The sequence below is a fragment of the Triticum aestivum genome, chromosome 4B (genome assembly GCF_018294505.1).
Source record: "Triticum aestivum cultivar Chinese Spring chromosome 4B, IWGSC CS RefSeq v2.1, whole genome shotgun sequence".
In the NCBI taxonomy this organism is placed as follows: Eukaryota; Viridiplantae; Streptophyta; class Magnoliopsida; order Poales; family Poaceae; genus Triticum; species Triticum aestivum.
Genome location: NC_057804.1, coordinates 646,115,467 through 646,132,978, shown reverse-complemented (window position 1 = coordinate 646,132,978; position 17,512 = coordinate 646,115,467). Strand labels below are relative to the sequence as shown.

Below are 17,512 nucleotides of genomic sequence, written 5' to 3'. Positions count from 1 at the left end.
CGCCAATCAACGCGACCGGCGGGAGAGAGAAAAATCTGGATCACAGGATCGGAAAAAAGACTCTCTAGGGCAGTCAGTCAACACGATCAGCGGACGAACCCTAGGTACGGGCGATGCAGCCCTCCGTGGCGATCATGGAGACCAACGCCCCAGGGGCGGCGCGGAGCGAAAGCGGCGGATAGGGTTTGAACCGGTTAGGCTGATGCCATGTTAGAAGAGATAAAGAAGGATCGGTGAAATTGTTATTGTATTGCTTCAGCCTCGTGGGCATATTTATAGAAATACATGATCAATTTGGAGTAAATACAAGGTAGAACAAATTATATACTATTCTTTCTTTCCTAACTAATCACGATATTCAACAGCCGGAGATGCAGCTGTGCTGAAGATTGTTGGATTTGGCCGAGGGAGCGGCATGGAGGAACGGAAGAGAGTGGGGAGGATTGATTGGCTTGTCTTTTGCCTTGGAAATTTTCTTTTGCATTTCTCTCAGACTAGTTATAGTGGGAGTAACTTAGGTAGTAACATAACGCACTCCAAAACATATATGCTTATGTGGCATGAAGTTAATGAGGAGAGAGGTGTTTGTGGTAATATAATATGTTACCGTAACATAACGCACCCCAATGCAAAATGAGTGTACAACATAATAAATGAAGGCTTGCTTGACACTATACTTATACTAGTACCCACTATAATGACAGTAACATAGACTAATAACGACTAACAACATGCATACGTTACTAGTCTATGTTACTACCCACTATGACTAACCTCATATTTTGATTTGGGCATGGCGACAGTGACGATGGATCAGCTAGACGGTACGGTGGTGTGAATTTAATTCCAGGGCACCATTGAAGTTGGTTGACGACGACCTATGCTTGCTTGCGTCTTGGGTGACGACCTATGCTTGCGTCGTGTTTGCCCGTTGGGTGTGAACACCAATGAATGGTGAGCACTGCAGACAGTCTGCAGGCCAGTGACGAGAAGGCCGGACCAATGCCTCGTCGTACACACGCAGGCGTGAGCCAATGCCCAATGCTCTATCTAGTCTTACTTAATGAACCCACCTGCCAGTTGGGTCACTCCCCTTGCTCCACCCCACTCTCCCCTCCTCTCAAAGCTTGAAGACGGCCGCCATGCCAAGGTTTCTAGCACGCCGTCTTCCTCCTCGCCCATGCGTCTCCAGGGTCCGACCAGAGAGCTGACATTCTTCTCCGCCTTTCTGCAGCTAGCACGCCCATCTTCTCGCGCCGAGGAGGTGAGTCCATGACCATCTCTTCCTTAAATTATGTCTTCAATTGTTTTTCTGGGGGGCTAGTGAATCTACCTTCTCGTCCCATACCAAAAAAAATGTAGTGCTTCTATCTATCAAATAAAGTGCGATTAGGCGCACATTGTAGAAAAAGGAAAATTTTGTTGTGGTGTTCAACCTTAAACACCACAGTCCACACAACAATGAACACTCGGTACAAGATCTGTTTGTTGGACTGTTCGTGCTTCGCATTGCTATTCTGCCAGAAAAAAATTATGTCAGACTATTCCTTCGTTCCCACAAATCAAACTACTCCCTCCGTTCATAATATAAGAATGTTTCTGACAGTGTCAAAAAAGGCTCTTATATTACGGGATGGAGGGAGTAATTAGCTAACACCTAGGTTTGCTTGCTGCTTAACGGAAGTAGCTGCATGTTCTAATTAAATAACAATGCCTTTGATTGAATTTTTTTTCCAGTCCCGTCAAGAACTGATATAGTTTTTAGCAAGCGGTTTGGATGGATCTGAAGCTAGATGACCTCGACTGGGAGGAAGTACGGTCAATCAACTGCTATGCCCTGTTCATGGGGTACCTCTCGATGGCCATAAGGGGGATGGGATACCTTGTGCTTACATGGTCCACCGTCGTTCTCCTGGGTGGCTTCGTCTCTGTGCTGGAGAACAAAGACTTTTGGTGTCTCACAATTATCACCCTCGTCCAAACAGCCGGGTAAGTCTCCTCACTATGTAATTTACTCCGATCAGCTTTTTACTAGACAAATGAAACGTGAGACATCTGACGCAATTTGGGTTATTCCACACATTTCAGACAGAAACTATGGTTACACGGAAGTAGTTTTAAAATGTTGATAAAGTATTACATGGACTGGGAATAATTGTGATTCAGTGACTTTTTTTTAACTTGTGGTAGTGCTTCTTTGCCTCGGCGTTTTTGCCTTTCTGCTAAAAATATGTTGAATCACAAGTTCACAACAGCATACTAGATATTAAAGGGCCTTTTAAAATGCCTCACAATATCCAAGAGCTTTTATCCAGGAGTCTCGAAATGTGTATTTCCTTCTGCAGCGGTCACTTTTAACTCACAGTTATTTGTATTCTTCTTCTTCTTCTTCTTGGAGAGGGACACCTTCTCCAAGTCTAGGTGTTGATTGATGTTGATGGTTGATGTTGTGTGCCCTTGATCACAATTTTTTTTCGTCTTTTTAATAACGTTGTATACCTTGACTCCCTCTTGACATGTGTTGCTGCAAAGGGCGGGTGTACTTGGTATCATTTTAATATCAAAATATTTACATGAGTTATCTTTTGTCGATCCACCGTGGGAGGCTGGAGAAAGGAAGGGAGTTTAGAATTACAAAGGATTACATTATAAGAACTTTGAGGTTGACTAAAACATTACTTTGAACTCAAATACAATTATTTTCAAATTGGAAATTTCTTCTGTTCATACTGAAGTTGTATCAAGTTCTGAATTTTAAGGAAATATTTTAAAATTTCATACAGATTTTAGAAAATTCTAGTAAGTTAGAGAGTTCATATGAGTTCTATAAATATATATTAGTTATTTGCCATCAACAACTAACTCAATTGTCGATACGCCATGGAACAAATGGTCTTGGCTTGCGTGCGGTATTTACTTTTGTTGTTTGTCTGAAAGAACTGCCGGAGCGTTCAGTTATGAATGATGAGATTATTTGGACTTTTGTTACTTATATTTAGCGGTTGGGTCCTCCTACTGATACTGTGTAATTGTGTTTAATTATGTATGGATGCACATGTCATGATGAAATTATAGTTTTGAATTGTCATTGCTGAAATGGTATTCATGAGAACTGTCATGCTGAAATTACATGGGAAGTGTTGCCAGTTTTTTCAATAAATAAATATGCTTCATGCTGTCACATGTAGAAGTCACTTGCTTATATGCCATGAGAGCTGACCTGTCTTTGTACACACAATTTTTTCACACCCTTTAGGTTCGTCTGGCAAATTGGTATGAACTTGTGTTTTATGCGGTGGCATATAAGCAAAGTGCGTCTGTTTGATGGCGATTCAGCAAACTGGGAGTTTGTTGGTGGCAAATAAGAAATTTGTTGTAATAGCACTGTAATACTGCACTCCCTCTGTAAACTAATATAAAATCATTTAGAACACTAAAATAGTGATCTAAACGCTCTTATATTAATTTTTCGGAGGGAGTACTTAATAACCCCAAGCACGGAGTATTCTGTGGTTTGGTCCCTTTATTTTTTTTATTTTTGCTGGCTGGTAACATACACCAACTTATAATATTATCATGGACTGACTGGTCTAACTGGAACTTGTATTTCTATGCACAGGGTATTTGATGTCTCTCTGAAAGAGAAAATGAGATATATTGGGACATCACGCTACGGCCTCCAGAGTGCTATATATGCCATGCTGATCTGGAAAAACACAAACGGTGATGGAAAAAATGCTAATGGCGATGGACCCTCCGTGCCACGCCTAGTGGTAGTACTGATTGTATGGTTGGTTCACCTGCTGGTGGTCGCTGTTATATTGTTGCCTCTATCGGTTCTCTACCTTTGTGGGCTGCTCTTCACCACTGGGATTTCGGTGTGGCGTCTAATACAACGTGATTATGGCCGCAAGGCGGAGGATGGATATGCGAACCTGCAGCCGGCCCTGAATGTCTTGTACTCGCTGGCTCTGTTCCAGGGTTCGCTCTTTTGTTACAGGTTAATTTTGTATTTTTCTTGCTCCTAATAATTTGGCTTCTCGATGTCTTACTTTCTTTGTTTATATATATATATATATATATATATATATATATATATATATATATATATTTTCGAATTCGAATAAAACATCACCAATTGGAACTTAAGTTTTGGTTGTAGTTTCTTAAGTTTGGATTGGAGTTGTACTTGTGCGTTAATTGAGGAATATGTCTATTTTTTCTGGGTCTAGAACCTTTTTTGACTAACTCTTTGCATTTCAATTCTTGTTGACACCAGTCGTACATGATATTATCTTCATCATGTTAATATGTTTTCCTTTATCAAAAAAAAAAACAGGTTGTTCTCGTCTTTTGCGCGCGAAGGGCTAGCGAGCGAGGTGGCGGAGAAGTACAAGATGAACGGCCGTGCGCACAAATCGGTGAAGAAGTACTTGCGGGAGACCATGATCGGGTGCGAGAAGGATCCATCATTCGTCAAGGGAAGGAACCTAGTCACGTATGCCGTGGGAATGATGAAATCTGAATCGTCTAAAAGCTTCCTTTCTGGGGCAAGGATTTTGGACGCCCTCTTGGAGCACCCACTGCCACTGGAGGAGCAGCACGCGCTGATAGCAGAGCTCGTCGGCTCCGCGTCCTCCACCCATGTACTCGAGAAACTGCTCCAGGCACTGGATTCCAGAAGCCCACACGACGAGAAGATGAGGGGGGTCGCCGCAAACATAGTGGCGCACCTCGCCGGCAAGATCCGTCTGAAGCGATTCCCTCGTGGGATCCAGTGCATAGGCTCGCTGCTTGAGATATCTCAGGGGCAAGCTGAGGATGGCGACGAGTGTGCGCCGTCTGCTGACTACGACTACAAGAAGCTCATGGAGAAAGGCCTGGTTATCCTCGACGGGCTCGCCGCCGATGAGCACAACTGCAGAGTCCTCGGCAACGCCGAGGGCCTGCTCGCCAAGGTCGTGGCGCCTGTAAGCTCCGACCTGCTCCACCTCATCGACCATGATGCCTGGTCCATTGTCGTGGCCGCGTCACTGCAGGTCATGTGCCGCCTCGTGGCTGCTCCCGGAGAGACCGGTGCCAAGCTACGTAGCCAAATCTCTAGCAACAAGGAAGCGATCAATAGCATGGAGGGGATTCTCAAATGCGACGAATGTGATGAAAAGCTCCAGGTCCTGACCATCAAGATCCTCACGCAGCTGCCCATGGACGTGGATGTATGTCCGACTGCTGTAAACACAGAAAGCAGAGGAAATTTTGTCAAGATACTCCCAGACATCTTCACTTGTGACAGTAAGGACAGCTCCATCAGAAAATTGGCAGGCGAAGCCCTGGTCATGCTAAGTCTAAACCAAAGCAACGCTGCCATCATCCTAAAGGCAAATGACAATGTTGTCCAAGATCTCACCAAGATCCTTTTAGATGCTGAGGCCGACAGCACACATCGAATCAATGCAGCTGAGACCCTGGAGCATCTGTATGTTCACTACAAAGAAAATGACGACCATCACAAGAAAAAACTCAAGGAGGCCATGGAGGGCATGATGCGAAAGGTATGAGTATCAGAATATATACTATTTGCTTTATTTTGATTTTTCGTCTCTCATATGCCAGATTAAACATACTTTTGTTTATCGTGGTAGGTTCTCCCGAAAATACTTTCTTTTGGGTCGAAAAATAATACAACACCAACAGAAAAAGGAACAGAAAAGGATGTTGGTCCTTTGCTAGGCACGGGCGACGTAGAAGCCCAAGACGGTGATGCTCCACAAGATGATGGCCGTGATAACAACACTTCAGCGTGTCCACACAACGATGACAAGCATGTGGGAAGGAAATTGCATGCAGCTTTGCTATCTCTTGCTACGGCAATATTCGATAAATTGACCAGCCAAAACCATGATTTGGCTCAACTGGTCAATACAATTTCTCCTGGAGATTATCCCACTAGCTTCGCCATAAAGCTCAATGTAATGGTGAAAGCAAACAGTGACCCCACGGTAAGCTGTCTGAGGATAATGAAGAATACAAGCAGGATGGTCGTGTTAATGATGAAACACAATGGCAACTACCTGAAACAACACTTGGTGAGCTTCCATGACTTGATAGACTCTCTTTCCACTGCTTGCAAAAAGATGGCGTGCCTCGAAGGCTCTATGATTTTCTATAGCTCGAATCGTGGCGCGATGAAGCCTGGCAGAACTCTTGCTTCTCTAGTGAAAGAAGCAGAGGAGCTTCTAGGCCAAAAGGAGCCAAAACGGCTGTGAGCTATCTCTGTCCATGGAGCATGGAGCCTATATGCACGCTGTGTTGGAACCGGAACTGTGTGCGCCGTGACGCTATTCTTCATGGTGTATGTTATTGTTTCTGAAAGACTAAATTGAACGGCCGCTGGTGCAAATGTATGAGCGAACTTGTGAGCCTAGGCAACCTGCATTGTCTTCCATAGAACTGTTCAGTCTAATTAGCATCTTACCCATTTGGACAATTTGTATAATGGCAGAACTAGTGGAGGATTCTTATTAGATTCACTAGTATGTAATACTCCCTCCGTCCAGAAATACTTGTCGTAGAAATGGATACAAATGGATGTATCTAGAACTAAAATACATCTAGATACATCCATTCCTTCGATAAATATTTCCGTACAAAGGAAGTATATGTTGGATAAAAAATGGAAGCATTGTCCTCATTGGTCTCCGGCGCCCCGCCGCCCAACAAAGCCCGTGTGGTCGACATGGCGACCAGGCATATGGACGATCCAGAATGCTATCTGTTGTGGCAGTGGTGGCGTGTGTCTTGGAAGTGGAAGGGGTGCGTTATGTTGCTGTGAGTCTTGGGAGGCTGGAGGCGACGTGTTACATAATTACGGCGGTAATAGGTGATCTACGACGGTTGTGTGGTGTCTCAGAGGAGGTACACCGTGGCAGTCCCGGTGAAGCTGAGCGGTGTGGTTGGCGGACCATGGATCCGCCACATCCTCTGGATCCCAAAGCTCGCCGGTTCATGTTGGTTTTAGGGGGCTTCAACGGATTTTGCGGCACCGCGACACAGCTAGCGGTGGTAGATCGCAACAATCACTTAGTGATCGGGGATCATAGCGAAACCTACGACCGATACACATTTGAGAAGAAGGTGTGGGACAACCGGAGCGCCCCCATTGTGGGCCAGCATTGATGTTATTCCTCATCTATATGACGCATGCATCCTATTTAGAGCCTTCAACACCAAATAGAGTGTTTTCCCATCGCAAAAAAAAAATGTGTTTTCTGTATGCGGCACACTCCCCGGCTAAAACGGACCGGCACATTTTACATTGTAGCGGTAGTCTCGGTCATATCGTCTGTTTTTTAATGGCCGATTTTTGCTTCTTATTTTTTATTTTTATGCCCTTTCTTGGTTGCTTTTCTTTCTTTTTATTTTCTTTTTCTTTTTCTTTTTCCTCTTTTTCATTTATATTTTTATTTTCATGAATTTTTCTTTTGCAAATTCAGGAACTATTTTCCTAAATTCGTGAATTTTTGGTTTTCAATTAATGAACTTTTCCCTCGAATATGTGAACCTTTTTCAAATCCGTGAATTATTTTTTCAAAATCATCAAACTTTTCATAAATTTGTAAACTTTTCTTAAAATCTATGAACTTTTTCAAATTCATAAACTATTCAAAAAATTAAATTATTCTCATTCTTGAATCTTTTTTCTACTCAATGAAAAAAAATAGATCCACCATTTTTTCAAATTTGATGAACTTTTACAAAACCATAGTTCATGATTCATTTTTCAAAAAAAATCAATTTTACCCGACCCGAATATTGATAGAAATTCCCATAATAGATTCTTTAAATGTTGATAAGGTATTATCAATCATATGAGCAGGGAAGACCACCTGTAAAATAATAATAATAATAATATATTTTTATATAAATAAATAAATAATAATAGTAAGCAATGTTGAAAATGTAAGCAGCCTTGGCATGTATGTACGCATACACTGGCACAAGGATTCTTGAAGGCAGAAGAAGCTCTCAAGGCTAATCGCATGAAGATTTGTATGGCCGAAGAGCAAAGACTGGTACACAAAGGCCAGCCAAGTATTCACCGAGAGACAATGCCACGTGAAGAAAGCAAAGATTCCTGAAGATTGAAGCTTGTCGGCACTCTCTCTGGCACTTTTCTATATTATTAGAAGGACACGCGTGTACCCTAGTAGGACACGTTTGCATACTACCGTGTGTAAAATAAGTGAAGGAAGGCTCCTGAAGGCCTCCCTTGCAGCCACCCCTCGCGGCTATAAAAGGAGACGCTGGGCTCAAGGAGAGAACACAAGACGGGAGAGCACGAAGCACTCAGAGCATCGAGACTCTCCACCAGAGCACCACTTCCTTTGTAGTTTAGCCACCACCACTGCTAGTAGAATAGCCAAGAAGGCGCTTAGTTCATCAAGAGTTTGAAGGTAATTTCCTAGTTGTGTGTAATCCCTTCGGGGCCTCCCGAAAGGGAAAACCATATGTAAATTATGTTGTTGAAATGATGTAGTTTCTTGGTTTCACTTAGTACTTTTATTTATGAATTTATGGGACGAGTTCTTATGCTAGGGATCCTATAGGAGAAACCTCTGTGTGTGTAGTTCTCTGTGTAGCTCAGAGTGGCGTTTGAATGAGAACCTTGTGGCCGTAGAGAAGTGTTCCCTTCGGGTGGAACTGCCTGGAAAGACGATAGGAACTTACCCCATAAATTTGCAATTAAAACTGCTAAGTGAACGTAACTAGCTACATCTGATACAACATAATGATAAATATGGTGAGTACTGAGACCTTGTGGCCGTAGAGAAGTGTTCCCTTCGGGTGGAACTGCCTGGAAAGACGATAGGAACTTACCCCATAAATTTGCAATTAAAACTGCTAAGTGAACGTAACTAGCTACATCTGATACAACATAATGATAAATATGGTGAGTACTGAGTAGGATTTTACACCACTGCGTACATTCGTCGGTTGATCTGTTGGCCTCGCCAGCCCAGAATAGATCATGTATCAAATAAATAATCTAGTTAGAACGTGAAGATAATCATATTGAATTAAATATTACTGTGAATAGTGAAAATACTATTCCAAATAGTGATTTAAATAGTAAAGCACTTTCATAAATAGTGCCCTACCTAGTGAATAGTAAATACTATTCAAGATAAAAAGTACGTCATGTCTACCACTTTCACCTAATCACATATTAACCTAATCAAAATCTTAATTAATATTGATTAGAATATATTAGTAAAAAACATTATTCCCTATATTGTTGGTATCAGGTCCAGTGTTTAACCATTGAAAGATTAAAATATTTAAACTTAGAAGTTAGCAGGGTAAAGTAATAAATACTAAGGAAAATTAAATATGAGGTGTAGAATAAATCCCTCTGAAGAGCATATCTGGCATACATCTCATAGCCAGTTAAATACAGTCCTTGATTTGATATATAACTTTTACATATTTTGAGGAAAAGACAAGATAATTCAGACCAAAAATTTGAAAGTTTATTCAAAAAATACCAAAAACTTACAGATAAGTATTCAGGGTTGAATAATAAAATTGATCTAGCTTTACATAAGCTAGAGAAGCCAAAGCAAGACAGAATACAGTTTGCAAGAATAACGATTATATTAAAGAGGAAGTGTTATTAATAGGTCGTTACCTAAGTAAAGGCAAAGAAGCACTCCCACGCACTGGATCAAGTCACTCTGTGCATTTTAAAACCGAACCGAAAAACCATACCGAAAATAAACCGAACCGAACCGATTTTTTTGTTTTTATGGTTTCTGGTTTCGGTATGGTATGAACTTTTCATACCGATTTGAACTTTGGTTTTTATGGTATATACCGAAAAACCGAATGGTTAACCGAATAAACCGAAGTAAAAGATAAATTTATATTTCTTGAGATGAACAACCGTACAAGTTGTCATTTTTCTTGTACATGAGTCAAATTCACTACTAAGCACCAACATTTTTGTTGTAACATTGTCATTTTTCTCTTTTTAAAATGCTAAGCACGTCCATAACCATCAACAGATGAATCAATGCATGCATATATACTTATATATATAGTCATATACTATTTGTGTAAAATAGAATGTGTTTTGAGTCATAAATTTGCAAATTATTATTATGTCATTTTCAAATTCGCGTCAACTTTGGTTTTTATGGTATATACCGAAACCATACCGAAATAATTTGGTATATACCGAAACCGAACCGTATTTTAATTTCATACCGTATTTACCGAAGTATTAATACCGTACATACCGAAAAACCATATAAACCGAACCATGTAAACCGAATAAACCGAACGCACAGGGCTAGGATCAAGACAAGATATACTTGAAATAAAAAAGTTGGTGCAAGAGGTTAAAACTTTGATTATCTCATAATTATATGAGTGAATATACTCAAGCATTAAACGAAGTAGCTAAATATCTGTCACCTCCTGTCGGATTCTCCGATCACGACTCCCCAAAGGAAGATTCTAAAGTTATAATAAGACAAAATAACACCATCCTCCAGCTATTAATCCAGATTTTAGATAAACTAAATAGTGTTCAAAGCAACAAAGAAATTGTGCTTTCATCATCCGGAGTAGTTGCCTCTGCTAGAAATATTAATTCATAAAAATGGACGTATCTAAAGGCTTCCTTAGAAGAGACAAAATCCTCCAATTAGTAAGGCAAGATTCAAGACCTCTAGCCATGAAGCATAGATTATCATGCAAAGCTGATGATATTGATAGCATTGAAGAAGTTATTGATATACAAAGAGATCTAGAAAGGTATTAGAAAGATACTCTAAGAAAAATAAAACCGCAACAAGTATACCACATGGGTATGTTTGAAAGTAAAAGTGGTCTATATAGAATATCCAGAGAAGTAGAATTAAGTGTGTTAACACACCCAGTAGATTTAAGAATTGTAAGCAAAAATATTGAAAATGAACTAAAATATTGTGGTTACAAATATGTTCACCAAGGTATGTATATCATAGGAGTCAAAGGTATGACAAGAAAGAAATTAGGTGCAAAGGTTTTAATAACATTATTAGACAAAAGATGGGAATCAGTAGACAAAGCAGCATTAGGATTTTTGGAAGGAGACATGAATGAAAATAAATTAATAACCTATATAGCTCTAGACCTAATGATGCCCGTAAAAGAATTTATTGAAAAAATGAGTTTTGGTTTCCAAATTAAAGGTTATGAAGATTTTAAAGGGACAAATTTGCTAGTAAGCATAGAATTTATAGGAAGGCTCACTAATAGAAGTAGCTCCACATATAGAGTCAATATGAATGACGTAATCGATAGTATGCAATCAAAAGGTATTAAATTTATGAATCCTCTTAAAATTGGCTCTGAAGAAAGAGCGGGAGAAGAATGGAAGATAGGAGAATTAATAGAGAAAAAAGAATTAAAGCAACCTGAAAACTACATAAGCTATCAAAATTGTGAAGGAAGTAGCAGTATTCGATTTATGAACTATAAAGTTGCATCAATAGAAGACTCTGAATCATTTATGTCAGAATCGGAAATTAATGATGATAAGAATAAAGGTATATCTGAATGTATGGAAAAGGCTAATTCAGATGATGAAATAATTCATTGGGAAAAGAAGCTAAAGCATATTGAATGGGAATATAGTCATTCTATGATAAAGGATTGGTCAAAAATTAGAGAAAGCGAACTATTTATCATTAGAGAAATTGCAAGGTTAAAGAAACTAAAAAATGATAAAAAGTCTGCCACTAGTAGTTCAAGCATGGAAGATAAAATTATAGCATCCGCAGAAAGAAAAGCAAATGCTATTATTAATAAAAATTCTATCATTAATAATAATAATAAAGATAATAATATTATTCAAAATGAAGAAATTGTTAGCGAAGAAGAGCAACGGGATATCAACAATAAGTTATTATTAGAAAGTTATGAGGAAGAGGAGGAATTAATAAAAGATATGTGGTTAGAAGATGAAAGATATGATGATTCAGAACAAAATAGTGATTTCTATAACTCACTAGATGATGTGGGACTACATAATTTAGACAATGCAATGGAAGCCATGGAAGTAGAAAGTAGTGGTAAAAGAAGAAGGGGATATGGAGAATCATCTGTAAAAAGAGAAGGAGAAAGAGAGAGACCTACCAGGACAGCTGGACAATGGCCTCCAGAAAAAGATGATTATCAACCTACATACATCCCAGGACAATATAGATACATGGGTACTAAAAGAAGAGATTTTGAAAAACCAGTGCAATTTCAAAATTATAAAAACGATGGTGCTATATTAAACCTAGCAGCTCATGATCCAATAGATTGGCCGAATATAATCAGCATATGGAAAGGATTAATAGTTCAAAAATATATACAAAATCAGTATAGCATAGGCACTAAGGTAGAAGATATGTTAACTTATCTTGAAACATTTTTAGGAGAATCTGTAAAAGTTCTTTGGGAACAATGGGTAGAATCATACCCTAGTCAATATGAAGAATTAAAAAGGGCAGGAAATAACCCTAATAACTTTGCGAATGTTATCTCAAATATGATCATAGCAGAACCAGAATTAGGACATACCTCATTACAAAATGAAATATTAAGAGAAATAGAAAAATGAACATTAACTAGCTGGAAAGGTATTAAAGAATTTTCCCAGCATTATTTGTATAATGCTACTACTTCTAAACAAGGTTTTAATGTAGGTGTAGTAGAAAGATATTTTAATAAATTGCCTGATCCCCTAGGGTCAATAATATTTGAAGAATATAAAAAGGAAACGGCAGGAAACATGGTAAATATATCTCAAGTTGTAACATTTGTTTTCAAACAATTAAGAAAGGTGTGTACTAGTATTCAAGCCCAAAGATCTATGAAGAAATCAGATTATAATTTTTGCAATAACATAGTCCAAATACCACTTACATATGGAGAAGAAAGGCATAGGAAAAATAAATATTATAAACCACAAAGGAGAGATAATAGAAATTTTAGAACAAAGAAAAGATATTTCTTAAGAAGATCAGACAATAGAGCCCCATTCTTGCATAAAAGAAATGTAAGAAGATATAATCCTAAGAAAACCTATGATAAAACATGCAGGTGTTTCATATGTAACTCACCGGATCATCTAAGTAGAACTTGCCCTAATAAAGACCAGAAAAGATACTCTAGCAAATATGAAGAACAAGAGAGAGTGTTAATTATAGATAGCATTAATGAAAATATATTAGTATGTGATGATGAAATAAAAGACGACGAGTCAATATATTCAATTATAGAAACAGATGAAGTAGAAAGTGAGGCTCCAGAATATGAATCAAGTGAAGATGAAATAGACCTAATAGATGATTTAGCCGGTTTAAAAATTGAAATGATGAACCAAGTAGATTGTGAACATGATTGGATTAGAGGAAAAGGTGATTATAACATAAAATGTGTTTTTTGTATATATTACCCAAGCCAAGATAATAGGTTCACATGTAGCCTGTGTTTAAAACAAGCATGTGCCTCATGTCTAAGAGCCAATAATCAAAAGTGGAGATAGGAGATAGAATTGGAACCAGAAGAGCGAATATTATCCAGTAGAGTTAGAAATTTAGAAAATAGAATAAATAAGCTAGAAGCAGAGCTAGAAAAACTTAAAGATGGGTTAGAAAATAGTAAAGAACAAAATAATAATGTTGCAAAAATCACAGAAATGAAAGAGCAAATGGTAACAGTAAGGGATAAAAAAGGAGACAAATTAATACAATTGAAAGATGCAATTACCAGTTTTGGAAACAAATATATTGTTTGATTATCATTCAAAGAAGTGTTAGGGATAAGGATCCCAGTTAAGATTGTTCTTAAGCCAAATATTTCTAATAAAATACTGGCACTATTAGATACTGGTTGCACTACGAATATCATCCATGATAAATATTTTATGAGATGTCCCGAAATAGTTGAAACTATAGATGATAATAAAGCTAAAGTATCTACCGATATGTCAGGAATAAAGAAGATCCATAATCAGCTAGCATATAATATTGAAGCTTACATAAATGGCACAAAATATATAATAGATGAAATTACAATAAGAGATTTGTCAGTAATAAATGATGACATGATAATAGGGTTAAGATTTTTACAACAATCTTTACAAACCACAATTATACATGAAGAGGGGGTAACATTTATCCCTTATCAAGATAATGTTCCATACATATCTGAAGTGCGAAAACAAAGAAAGTCCTTGCAAAATGTTGAAATATCTAATTTAGATGATGAATATAGCACAAGTTCAGATCCCCTTGAATTCTGTAAAGACGAAGAACTTAGTGAGACCATAGAATAATATCATATAGAAAATACATGTACAGAATGCATTGGGTTGCAATCATTCTCTCCAAATTGGTATAGAGATATAAAATCTAAAAAGGATATAGATAAGATTGTGCAAAGACTAGAAAGCATGCAAATTATTGGAGAATTACCAATGAAACATTGGGATAAGAACTCTATAGTTTGCAAAATAAATATCATAAATCCAGATTATATAATTAAGTCAGGACCAATAGAAGCTACTCCTAAAGATATCGAAGAGTTCAAAATGCATATTGAAGAGTTATTAAAGTTAAAAGCTATAAGAGAAAGCAGAAGCCCTCATCGATCTGCTGCTTTTATAGTTAGAAATCATGCTGAAGAAGTTAGAGGTAAATCTAGAATGGTAATTAACTTTTAAAGGCTTAATGATAATACAGTTGATGATGCATACAACATACCTAATAAGCAGGAATGGATTAACAGAATACAAGGAAGTAAATATTCTCCAAATTCGATTTAAAGGCAGGATTTTGGCAAGTAAAAATGGCTGAAGAATCTATTCCCTGGATAGCATTTACTTGTCCACAAGGCCATTATGAATGGCTAGTAATGCCATTAGGCCTAAAGAATGCACCTGCACTATTTCAAAGAAAGATGCAAAATATATTTAATAAGAATTAAGCATTTATATTAGTATACGTAGATGATTTGTTAGTATTCTCAAAATCATACAAAGAGCATATAGCCCATCTTGAAGTGTTTTTTCGAAAGGTAGAACAAAATGGGCTCATACTATCTAAAAAGAAGATGGAAATTTGCAAAGAGAAAATAAATTTTCTTGGTTATGAAATAGGAGAAGGAAAGATATATCTACAAGAACATATTGCAAAGAAAATATTAGAGTTTCCTGATAATATGAGTGATAAAAAGGTTCTACAACAGTTCTTAGGAATTGTAAACTATGCGCGAAACTATATAGATAACTTAGCAAAGCTAGCAGGACCTTTATATGCTAAATTAAGAAAAAATGGTCAAAGATACTTCAATTCTGAAGATATAAAATTAGTAAAGGCCATCAAGGAAAAGTTCAAGAATTTAAAACCCCTAGAATTGCCTCTAGAAGACAATTATTTTATAATTGAGACAGATGCATCTAAGGTAGGATGGGGTGCGATACTCAAACAAAAACCCAATAAATACTCTCCAAAAGCAGATGAAAAAATATCCAGATATGCTTCAGGAAGTTACAAACTAAAGACGGCAAATAATATTGATAGAGAAATCCTGGCAGTTGTAAATGCAATAAATGCATTTAGGCTATATCTAGGATTTAAAGAGTTTACAGTGCGAACGGATTGTGAAGCCATATGTCGATATTACAATAAAATTAATAGTAAGAAAAGCTCAACCAGAAGATGGGTCTTATTTGAGGATACCATAGCTGGGAGTGGATATAAAGTCATTTTTGAGCATATTAAGGGGAAGGATAATACCCTACCTGACATATTTTCTCATGCAACAAATTTGCAGGAATGAGGAAAGCATTGTTCTCCTCCAGGGATGAATACCTCTTCTTTGGAGAAGAAAATAGGCTGAAAGTTTTCCAGCCAAATACATTTAATTTTAAGCCAAAAACCCATATCAAGCTTGATGAAGCTCAAAGATGCATATTGGATAACTTTTGGTTCCAATATACTCTCAAAAGAGAGGAAAAATGATATTTTTTATCAATTCTCAACAGTTTGGCTGAATATTTTAACGAATTAAACAAAAATGTGCCAAAGCCAGAAAAGGTTGAAATACCAAAAGGAGAAATTCTATATCTTATATTTGATGGAAATAAACCTGGCATATATTTGGAATGGGAAAATATTATGATTGAAAAATTAGATGCAAAAAGAAATGGACAAGATTTAACATTCAAAAGATATTACAGTATAGATGAGACCTTACTTTGGGCAAGAAAGGTATTAGGACCAGATTATTATATTGACCCAAAGGCTAAAGACTATATCCAAATGAAAAGAGGCATACCTGCTTCACCAACTCCCACAAAGGGGGAGGCATCAAGCTCAAAAAATATAAAGAAGGAAGAATCCCCAAAATATAAGACATATCAAGAATGCCTTCTAAAGGGGCTTAACCCTTTAGACAGTGAATACATAGATCAAGAAATGGATAAAAGGTTTGAAGAATTTTCAAAGATAATAAAGAAAGAATTAATGGAGGAAATAATAAAAGAATTAAGGCAAGAAATGGATGAAAATTTTGAAAATATAAAGAAAGAATGTGATGAAAAATATGATTTCAATCTGTTAAATGATGATGATCATATGGACATAGCAGGGCATGGGCAGCGGCCTGAATAAAGCCCAAATTGCATATATTGATATTGCTATCAATTATTCGGGCGTGGAGGACCTATACCCGACCCGAATATTGATAGAAATTCCCATAATAGATTCTTTAAATACTGATAAGGTATTATCAATCATATGAGCAGGGAAGACCCCTGTAAAAAAATATTTATATAAATAAATAAATAATAATAGTAAGCAATGTTGAAAACGTAAGCAGCCTTGGCATGTATGTACGCATACACTGGCACAAGGATTTTTGAAGACAAAAGAAGCTCTCAGGGCTAATCGCATGAAGATCTGTATGGCCGAAGAGCAAAGACTTGTACACAAAGGCCAGCCAAGTATTCACCGAGAGACAATGCCACGTGAAGAAAGCAAAGATTTCTAAAGATTGAAGCTTGTCGGCACTCTCTCTGGCACTTTTCTATATTATTAGAAGGACACGCGTGTACCCTAGTAGGACACGTGTGCATACTACCTTGTGTAAAATAAGTGAAGGAAGGCTCCTGAAGGCCTCCCTTGCAGCCACCCCTCGCGGCTATAAAAGGAGACGCTGGGCTCAAGTAGAGAACACAAGACGGGAGAGCACGAAGCACTCAGAGCATCGAGACTCTCCACCAGAGCACCACTTCCTTTGTAGTTTAGCCACCACCACTGCTAGTAGAATAGCCAAGAAGGCGCTTAGTTCATCAAGAGTTTGAAGGTAATTTCCTAGTTGTGTGTAATCCCTTCGGGGCCTCCCGAAAGGGAAAACCATATGTAAATTATGTTGTTGAAATGATGTAGTTTCTTGGTTTCACTTAGTACTT

At 37.7% G+C, this 17,512-nt stretch overlaps 1 protein-coding gene across 1 annotated transcript; it reads left to right on the top strand.

The window, feature by feature from the left end:
* The first annotated feature begins 1,094 nt into the window (after positions 1-1,094).
* LOC123093839 (uncharacterized) lies at positions 1,095-6,649 on the top strand. Its single transcript, XM_044515892.1, has 5 exons — positions 1,095-1,264; positions 1,738-1,989; positions 3,620-4,000; positions 4,340-5,552; positions 5,643-6,649. The coding sequence occupies exons 2-5, from the start codon at positions 1,778-1,780 to the stop codon at positions 6,264-6,266; spliced, it is 2,430 nt and encodes an 809-aa protein (XP_044371827.1). The 5' UTR covers positions 1,095-1,264; positions 1,738-1,777; the 3' UTR covers positions 6,267-6,649.
* The last annotated feature ends 10,863 nt before the right edge of the window (positions 6,650-17,512 follow it).

Excerpts from the sequence above, each read along its gene's own strand:
- LOC123093839 (XM_044515892.1), top strand. The coding sequence starts at position 1,778 with ATGGATCTGAAGCTAGATGACCTCGACTGGGAGGAAGTACGGTCAATC. Across the intron at positions 4,001-4,339 it reads GGTTCGCTCTTTTGTTACAG|GTTGTTCTCGTCTTTTGCGC; the intron begins GTTAATTTTGTA and ends AAAAAAAAACAG. Across the intron at positions 5,553-5,642 it reads TGGAGGGCATGATGCGAAAG|GTTCTCCCGAAAATACTTTC; the intron begins GTATGAGTATCA and ends TTATCGTGGTAG.